Genomic DNA, 9695 nt, shown 5'->3' with positions numbered 1-9695 from the left:
AAATCCAACGCTTGTGCTTTGCTTTTGGCCTATGTGCACTTTTGGGTTTGCATATCTGCTTTTCCGCTGCTTTTGCCTTATTTGTTTTGTAATTTATAAAGTTATTTAACATTTATTTAGGCAAGTTTACGTGCTTAAGCTTTTTACATTCGCTTTTCTGCTTTTGCTCTCGACTTTTTCTATTGCACAATACCCCTTCCTTTTCTACAATGATTGAAAATGGGTCTTTGGTGTCGTTCAAATTTGCTACCCTGTGATACTGAGCAACTTTTCCCTTTGTACAACAGTATACCAGTTTTACAAAAAGCAGTGTATTGAGTAGTTGGTTTCCCTTAGTCGGGACGCACGACTATAGCATAATTTATTGTTTTTTTTTCGCAAATGTATACATGCACATATACACTTTATTAATAGACAATAAAAATAATTCGCATTTAAACATTCAGTTAATGTATATGTAGTTTGTATAATAATAATATTTTAATATTTGTATTATAGTTATCATTTCTTCATCTATCATATAGTACATATATAGAATACAAAAATCATCTGCTTGATATCTCGATGGATATAGAGGGGTTTTAATAGTATACCCCCTTAGCTACCCCCGTTCCCCCTTTCTATCAACTGATTGGGGAAAACTATAAATACATACACATGTTATATAATACATAAACTTAGTTTTGTTCTGTGTCCAGATACTCCCAGCGTTTAAAATCAAATGATTCGGGAAAGTAATGACTAAAAGAAGAGATAAATGCATTCGTCGTATGTACGTTGATTCTGAATCGAAAATGCGGATAACAATCGAAACTACATAAATGGAATGGCCCTTGAGAATCGGGCTAGTGAACCGAAAAACCTTTTGGCCATATTGTCTAGCTAAGCTGGAGGAGATTTGTGCTCTGACTGATTGAGGATGTTCATTATCTTACAGCTAACTTTTTGGATTGATTCCGATTTGGTGCCTAGGTAAGTTCCATAGATATACGTGGTTGGTGTTGGTTTTTTTCACATCATCTTAGTCTGATATGTTTTTCTTTCGTACAAAAGAAAATCCCTCCAATTTGGTTGGCTCTGCATCTCAATATCTGAGCGATTATTAATTATTTGGTGTTTGTTTGTGTTCTGTTCTTTTCATTCCAATTCCAGACTTTGTCTATTTTGCTATACTGCTTGACAAGGTAATAACATAAATTTAAATCGACAACAATTTGCAAATTTTTAGGAACCCGTAAGGAAAACAAATGTATCAGACGGAGCTATTTTCCGATCGAAACAAAAATTCTTTAATTTTCAACATATAATAATGAAAAACTAAATCACGCAGTTATTTCCTGTTCACTTTGGCAACTGAAAAGCTTCAAAACTGTTTGCCTCTCCATCTATATCTCTATCTCTATCTCTATCTCTATCTCTATCTCTATCCCTTTCACTTTCACACCCACTAGCCCACCATTTTATTTCTATCCCGTACTCAGGAACTTCGTCGCAATCGTATTTTAAGAAAAAAAAGAGATTTTTCAAAACTCTTTCGAAGGTATTTCTAAGTTGGGAGAAAACCTTCTTCTTTCGGACACGAGCTGCGAACTTTGTATCTTTATAATACAATATACATTCATAGTTCTACAAATAGCTAAGTTACAATTATCGTTTATCGTTATCATATCTATTTATATATATATATATATCTTTATATATATATATCAGACCCGCTGGGCGTGTGCCGCATCTCGCTTAATCGCACACACCCATCCCATAAAGTTGGTAGCTCGTGCGTTCACATTCAAATGTAGTTAAGGGTCCCTTGATCCTGCTCCAGGACCTATTATGTATAGATCGGCACTCCAGACCCCTTGGAGTGCGAACGTGAATTTATCGTCAGTTTCTATCATTTTCATAGGCACAATGACTGACGGTCTTTCGACAAAATACAAATGGCAACAGAAAAATAAGAACGAAGTGACACAACTTAAGCAATAAAATCCGGAACACAGGATCAGCACTTTGAGCCTGTATCTCCCAGTCTGCATCTGCATCTGCATCTGTATCTGTATCAGCGTCCCACCATCCGCACCTGAAATGGTTGTCTAGTTGCTCGGCTTTGGCTTTGGCTCCATCTTTGGCTCGTTCTGAGATCGAAATTGCGCTACCCCTTACCACACCTCGCACTTGTCGGTGGGATTCATCCGTTTGCCGGGCTCGCACTGGAAGACATCGGCGAACTCCTTCATGTTCGACAATGTGCCGATCACCCGGAACTGCGACGGCGAGTGCGGATCCTTCTCCATCTGCAGCAGGTTCGTTTCATCCGTTGTGCTGGAGCACCAGACCTTCAGGAATGACCACAAGTATTCAGTATTCCGCAGTGTAGCTATGAAAACAGCACTCACCTGGGCGAAGGACACGAAGAAGAGCTGCGAGTGCGTGAGATTCAGGCCCGGCAGCTTCAGCACATCCACATCACGGTCGCTCTTGGTGCGCTGGTAGGCGTGGTAGGCCGCCTTTAAGCCGCCGTTGTCGGCTATGTTTTCGCCTATAAGGATTAAATGAATAAATACAATTTAGCTTAGGTAGTATACATATATAAAATCAACGATAAATCCCCTACAGATCTTATATAGATCATCACATAGATTACTCACCCAGCGTCTGCTTGCCGTTGAGGGTGCGTCCGTTCATCTTGTATCCACTGTACTGTCTGGCAATGCATTCGGACTTTTCGTTGAACCGCTCGATGCTCTTGGAATCCCACCAGCGGTTGATGTTGCCGAACTTATCGTACTCACGTCCCTGGTCATCGAAGGCGTGGGTCAGTTCGTGGCCCATGACCACGCCCATGGCCCCGAAGTTCAGGCTCTTGGGGTTGTTTATGTCGAAGAAGGGCGTCTGCAGGATGCCCGCGGGAAAGACGATTTGGTTCTTGGTGGGCGTGTAGTAGGCGTTGACCGTCTGCGGGGTCATGCCCCAGTTGGTCTTGTTCACCGGTTGGTCGAGACGCTTCAGGTTGCTCTTCAGATTGTAGATGGCCACCTGGATGTTGTTCTCAAAGTAGGCATTCGGCGTGATGTTCAACTCCGCGTACTTCTTGTCCAGTTCCACGGGGTCCAGAATATAGTCGGGGAATCCGATCATGTCCGAGATCTGGTTGGCCTTCTCGATGGCCTTCTCGCGCGTCTGCTTGTCCACCCAGGTCAAATTCTGTAGATTCATCTTGAAGGCCTCGCGGATCTCGCCGATCATCTGCTCGGCCGCCGGCTTCGACTCCCCATGGAAGGCCTGACGCACAAAGATGGCACCCACGGCGAACCCAACCACATTGTTCGTGTCCGAGACGCAGTATCGCCAGATCTCCTCCCCGCCATCCGAACCCATGAGGGCCTTCCTCACGCCCTTATAGGCATCCCGGAATGGTTTGGACAAGCAACTGGTCAGCGTGCGTACCGCCTGCCAGACGAGGTAATTGTTCAAGGTGCTGAAAGGATCAGAGATTCAGTACAGGAACTTGAACAGCCCAAACAGGAAATGGTTGTCATAGCGCCACGGTCATACATTTTCCCTTTAAGTTCACTCACATTTTTCCCTCCTCGGTCTGTTCCATCTTGAGAATGATGTCCGATAGGTTCTTGAGGAAGTCGGGTGCGTAGACGACCACCACCTCGTCGTCGGTGACCCGGCGACCCACCATCTGCATGGCATTGTCGAAGTGATCCGTCCAGTTGAGGAACGGCGCCAGCTTGGACAGCTGTCGCAGCTGCATCGGATGATACATGGCCTCCTCGTTGCGGCGATCCTCCAGCGGAATGGTGATGTTGGCCAGCTTCTTCTCGAAGTTAATGACGCCGATCATCTGGGCGCGGGCATCCGATTCGTTGGCCCCGAGCAGGACGCACACCTTGGTCATGTACTCAATGTACTCGTTGAGCACCTTGCGGTGATTGTCCGTCTTGTTGTTGTAGTAGTCAGCGGTGGGCAGCGTCAGACCGCCCTGATCGATCTGGATGACGTGGCGCGAGGAGTTCTTGTCGTCCTCCCCGATCGCCCAGCCAAACAGGCAGTTGAAGTTGTACCTGCAGAGATGAATGCATGGTAGCTATATAAGTCGCCATCAGAAGCCCTGCTTAACTCACTTGTTATGCAGAATCTTTAGAGTGTGTCCCATCGTCCAGTTGGCCACGTTGTAGCCGCTCTTGGTCACGTTCCATCCTCCGATCTGCAGCAGGAGATCGTTCATGGGCTTGGCCCCCAGCTTCTCCATGTGCTCATCCGCATCCAGGCAGGATTCATAGTAAATCTTGGCCTTCCGCTCCGCGTCCGACTTAAAGCTCTTTGCCGGCTTCTCCAGCACGTTGCGGATTATCAGCTGGTTCATCTGCTCCAGCTTGCCGAAGGTACCCCACGTGGACTTCCCCTCGGGAATGGGGTTGTTCTTGATCCATTGATTACTGCAATTCAAACAACCAGTTACTAGAACTCCTCTTGAACAATCTGAATTATTTTTAGTTAACTCACCAGGAATATCCGTAGAAGTCGTCGCAGGGATCCACGGTCACATCGATGGACTTGAGGATCTCGCTCGAGGCGAAGATGCAGTGCTTGTTCAAGCAAGGAAGCTCATTGCCGGAAGGACAATCTGGAAGGGAGAAGATTGAGTATCCTTAGATTACATTCACCCAATCCATACCTTTTTGGTGCGGCTGGACGTGAAGGACGTGCTTGGTCGCATCGCTGCTGCCTCCATCTGTGAAAAGGACGATGAGCAGCGTGAAGATCGTGATGGCCATCACAAAAGTCGTGATGAGCAGCCATTTCTCCGTCTTGTTCCTCGAGCGCCAATTCCATGTAGCCTGTGGAATGAAAACGCCGCATTAGCCACCAATCATTCTGGCCTCCACATGCACAAAAGATTCGCCCCATAAATCTTTTCCAGCGAATTGTGTTTTGTAAACAAGACGACGGCGGTTCAAATGAGTTCAAACTTGTACACATTGGGGTGGTATCTACATGGGATCAATCTCGCAAGCGTAAGGCACTTGCCTGCTAATTTTTCCATATATCGCTGAGATGGAGAGGGGGAATTTGGCTTATAAATGACTTTTCAGAAGCCACAACGACTCTGAAATGCACTCTCCGAAGGCAAATATTGGTTATATTGCACAAAGGTGTGTAGAAAGTTGATAAAATTACGGACAAGTGCTATATACCAACTATCGTATATCTACGGAATAATATCACATAAGGTGTAATTTTTTTTGAACCACGAACAACGAACCGCCTCTCAAAGCCGTCGTTACCCTGCCACCAGATAGGGAATTCGTGTGAGTTCGCAGAGGGAAAAGCTCACACCAGCGCACTCCCACTCACAAGAGCCGCCTTTTCACTGTCAACTGGCAACCTTCGAGCAGCGAATGAGAAAAGCGCTCACGTTGGCCCCATTTGCCACTCGTTTCTGGGTCATTGCCACAAAGATAAAGCTGATAAAGCTGCCTGAATCGCACTGCACGGAAGGTGTTATATGCGCGCTGTTCCCCGACAGGTTTCTCACATACCCGGGCGGTGTGGTAGCGTATCTGCATGCCCGTGTGGCCGGTCGCCTCGTTCAATTGAATGCCGCCAATGGAACTCGAGTCGTCCTCCGTGAATTCGGTCTGCTTGTAGCGCGTCATCTGGAATGAGAATCGAATTGTTGTAATCCCATCAAATTGTCTACCAACGCGTATTAGATTAGATCTAAATATGTTGCTGCTTTCTGTTATCACATGTTTTGCTGTAGGGCATCCGATAAGTAGCCCGTTGTATCCGTACATACATGCGAAGCTTTTCCGCTCGGATTGTATAGATACCGTGCGTTCTTAGCGCTCACTCAACGCCTTGTGCTTTGCATTTCTCTCACATCCCCGCCCACTGCTGCCCATTGTCATATGGGGCTCTATGTACTCAAAAGTGTTAACCCTTGTGTCAGCAGCCGCATTGTCTACAGAGCATTCCAAGGTTTTCAGATAATCTGCATTCATCGTAAAAACAATTTGAAAGTTACCCAAACTATATAGAAATATAGAAATAGAAGAAGATAATGCCCAACTACTTAAGAGAAATATATATAATTTTGTCGAATATATAATTGATGCAGAATAGAACTGGCTTGCTCATCATTGCTTTCTATGAAACACTATTCATTGCTGACCATTGACTGTAGTTCCTCGAAATATTTGGACTATTTTTACTCGCTGTCTAGATATCCATTCGAAAGAAATCGAGGGGTCTGATACACACATGAACTGTTTCGCCTAAGGGTTAACCCAAACAAAAAGCATTCTCAACCACTTGTCAGCATTCCATGTCTAACTGAAAGTTAGTGGAGGAGACACAGAAGCTGAAGCACGGACATACCGAACGGCAGTCGGAAAGCCACATTTCGGTATATCGATGTGTATGGGGAGCACGGTATGCGGTAGTGTGTTTGTTTTTCGGAACTTCGACGGGACGAGCGGTATGAAAACAGAGCGCGGCAACGATACTATATCTGTGCTTAGCCCATGACCGCTCGCAAGGCACTGGCGGTCGAGCCCGGCGAGCTTCGGAACTCAGGGACTGCGAGTTCCGAGTTCTGCGACCACCCAATTCAACAATGCCCGAAAGCAGAAAACATCTACGGGCCAACGGCGCGATATATTGGATAGTTTTGCATTGTACTCAAATTAATTGACTGGCGGCTGTGTGCGTGTTTGCTGCGGCAATATGTGCCAAGATGTAGCCGAAATGGATATACTGGGCGCATTGAAATGGAAAGGAGAGGCATATGTATTCAATTAACACAATGCAATATACCCCAAAGATTCGGCCTTGCTCATATGAGCATTTCTATATATGCATCTGTTGCTTACACCCATCCATAATATTCTAATGTCGATTTGGGATCGGGGATCGGAAAGGCGCCATATGACAGCTTTCGAACTCGATCTGTTTGCCAACGAATTGGTATCTCTAAGATAGATACGAACGTGATCTGGTGTCGGACAACAAGCGATATAAATAATATATGATGGATGGGGGCGATATGATAGGTATACAATACGCGTGAAAATGGATGGGCTAAAGAACCACTCTTAAAAACACATTAAGCAAGGGGTATCCCTCAGTCTGGACTGCCTCTCGCCACGATTTTCCATCGCAATGTAAACACAACTGACATTTAGCAGACTGTTGAATGTAAACACGCATTAAATGGCGTTATAGCCTAACGAGCACTCCTTTTGCCACGAATCAAATCGGCTAATGTATTGGAAAAAAGGAGGTATAAGTTAGTCCATAACATAATTGGATATGATGCATCTTTAGGTCCCATTGAACATGATTAGCTAAGTTCTGAGGCTGAAGATTATATACCTTATCCTCAAAATAAGGATATTTCACCCATTTACTACGACTATTCTACCAAAGTGTCCATCCAAGGGAGTTTTAAGGAACCGGAGCCCATCTGAAAGTCAATGGTGGCTACTTCGGATTCCCCGAGCTCATAAACGCTCTTCATGGCATCTATTTCAGGGCAACAGATGATAACTGCAGGGATTCCGAGTCGCCACAATGGGATTTCACTTGAGCTGCACTGAGTTGAAATCTGGTAGAACGAGTGCTCTCCACTCGTCACTATCCGTCGTTATGCCACCTCCTTTCCCGACTTTGCTGCGAGTATCCTGGCTACTTGGTATACCATATGGTAGCTACTAGCTACTTCATTTGTCCTGCATTCCTTCCAATTTCTCTATACCAAGGGCCATAAAATCGGAGCAGCTTGGATGTGTGAGTGGCAGAGGGGGGGGTGTGGCTGGGATGCATTTATTCAATTGCAAATGAAATTATGACTTTGAACTGTTTGGAAGTGGGGGGGTGGGGGTGGGGACTTCTGGTGATTGCACATACAGCACACACTCGCACACACACACACACACATTCGGCGAAAGAGAGGCGCGCTCTTGGCCTACCTTTGCGCTCATTTTCTTTGTGCGCTTGAAAGAAGGCAATGCAACTTTTCCAGCTCCCTGCGCTCGCTTTTTCTCGACCCTTTTCCGTTTATTGTTGCACTTTCGATAAAGTTTGGGCGACCCTCGATGGGTATTACATTCGACCGTTCAGCAATTCATTTAAAACGCGTTTATCTGCATTCCGCTCGCGGTCAAACAAACCGCTCTGAGCCACAAAAAGGCAACGGTATCCACCAACACGGCCAACTCGAGCCACTGACAGCCAGCTCCAGCACCAGCAGCAGCGGTAATCGCACTCGAACTAGCCTTTTCTCTCCAATTTCACTCGGCGCTGGGAGTCGGGTGGTTGGACTCCCCCGAAAATGGAAAAACCATAACACAAACGTAGTAGGTGAGCAAAACACACACAAACAGAGAGAGAAGTGCGTGGCAGGAGGGAGTTGAATCCATGGCCGGAGAACTTGGTCCACTGCGCAGGATCTGTTTGCCCGGTGGCAACGCTCCGCGCGACGAGTTGCCAGACAATCACAGTGCCTTTCACTTAAGCTATCGCTTTAACACACGTAATCGAATATTCAAAGCTAACGATTTTGAAATTCCCAATTAATCCGAACCCAACTTTGGCTAGCTACATTTTTATACCCCTTACTCGTACTCGTATATTCATATTCATATTCATATATGTCCGTCTGTCTGTATGAACGTCAAGATCTCAGGAGCTATAAAAGCTGAAAGGTTAAGATTCAGCATACAGATTCCAAGGACAAAGACGCAGCGCAAGTTTGTTGTTCCATGTTGCCATGCCCACTCTAACTCCCACAAACCGCACAAAACTGCCCCTCCCACACTTTTCAAAAATGTGTTGAGATTTTTTCACATTTGTACTAGTCCACTTCAACGCCCTAAAACCGCCAAAATGGTCACGCCCACAACCTGGAACATTTTTTAAATTTTTTTCCCCAATCGAACTCAAGCAAATCTTAGAAAAAAATAAAATTGAAGATCGTCAAAAACGTCAGCACCATTCAATCTGAAAATTTATGGCTATAAAATTGAAGGCCACTCCTAAAATCGACTTTGGATAGAAATGGTTCCCATTAAAATCCTAAAAAATTATATATTATTATTTTATTATATTCAGGCGTGCTCAGGTTGCATGCAAAATCGATGCTTTGGTTTTCGAATTCTTAAAAATTGATAAGATTTTGTCTGGCCGAAACGATAAGCTTTTTAAATCAAATCGAATTATTTAGTAAGGGGAAAAAATAGTTTACTCAGTGCTCTATTGATGTTTATTCCACATCATCACCACAAGATCATGCTGCTACTTAATTATTTTATAAAAAAAAATTATTTCTGACCCCACTTCGGCAACAAAAATTTTCAATTTGGCAAGGGGTCACAAGTAGTACGTCGACAAAAGTTATCGCGAAGGCTGCCACACAGTTGGTGAAACGAAACAGGCAGGTAAAATACTTATAAAATATAAAAGAGTTCATTAATTTAAAGGTGTATAAATATATATATTATTATTATATATATTTTGTTATATTATATTATATTAAATTATATTTTATTATATTTTATTATATTATATCTTATTTTATTATAAATATTTTATATTAATTATCTATATTACATACAGGGTGTTTTAATATTTAATTTTGCCTGAATTCAAAAACGTTTTTATCATTTTCCTCAGCACGGACGGAT

The 9695-nt window shown here is 44.1% G+C and overlaps 1 protein-coding gene across 2 annotated transcripts; it reads right to left on the bottom strand.

Annotated features, from left to right (window-relative positions):
* Positions 1-379: 379 nt before the first annotated feature.
* LOC117147919 (neprilysin-3) lies at positions 380-8268 on the bottom strand. 2 transcript variants are annotated; one of them, XM_033315036.1, is made up of 9 exons: positions 7983-8268; positions 5550-5666; positions 4685-4847; positions 4513-4633; positions 4131-4445; positions 3576-4070; positions 2646-3475; positions 2394-2536; positions 380-2333 (listed from the first exon to the last, which is right to left on the bottom strand). In XM_033315036.1, the coding sequence occupies exons 1-9, from the start codon at positions 7992-7994 to the stop codon at positions 2157-2159; spliced, it is 2373 nt and encodes a 790-aa protein (XP_033170927.1). In that variant the 5' UTR covers positions 7995-8268; the 3' UTR covers positions 380-2156. The 2 variants fall into 2 exon arrangements, with proteins under 2 accessions (XP_033170927.1, XP_033170928.1); XM_033315037.1 differs by lacking the exon at positions 7983-8268 and adding an exon at positions 6391-6574.
* Between the last annotated feature and the right edge of the window lie 1427 nt (positions 8269-9695).

The sequence above is a fragment of the Drosophila mauritiana genome, chromosome X (genome assembly GCF_004382145.1).
Source record: "Drosophila mauritiana strain mau12 chromosome X, ASM438214v1, whole genome shotgun sequence".
Classification (NCBI taxonomy): Eukaryota; Metazoa; Arthropoda; class Insecta; order Diptera; family Drosophilidae; genus Drosophila; species Drosophila mauritiana.
The sequence above is the reverse complement of the archived record's forward strand: the minus strand, read 5'-3'. Positions and strand labels throughout refer to the sequence as shown.

Excerpts from the sequence above, each read along its gene's own strand:
- LOC117147919 (XM_033315037.1), bottom strand. The coding sequence starts at position 6,414 with ATGTGGCTTTCCGACTGCCGTTCG. Across the intron at positions 5,667-6,390 it reads GGCTTTCCGACTGCCGTTCG|ATGACGCGCTACAAGCAGAC; the intron begins GTATGTCCGTGC and ends TTCTCATTCCAG. Across the intron at positions 4,848-5,549 it reads TACGCTACCACACCGCCCGG|GCTACATGGAATTGGCGCTC; the intron begins GTATGTGAGAAA and ends TTCATTCCACAG.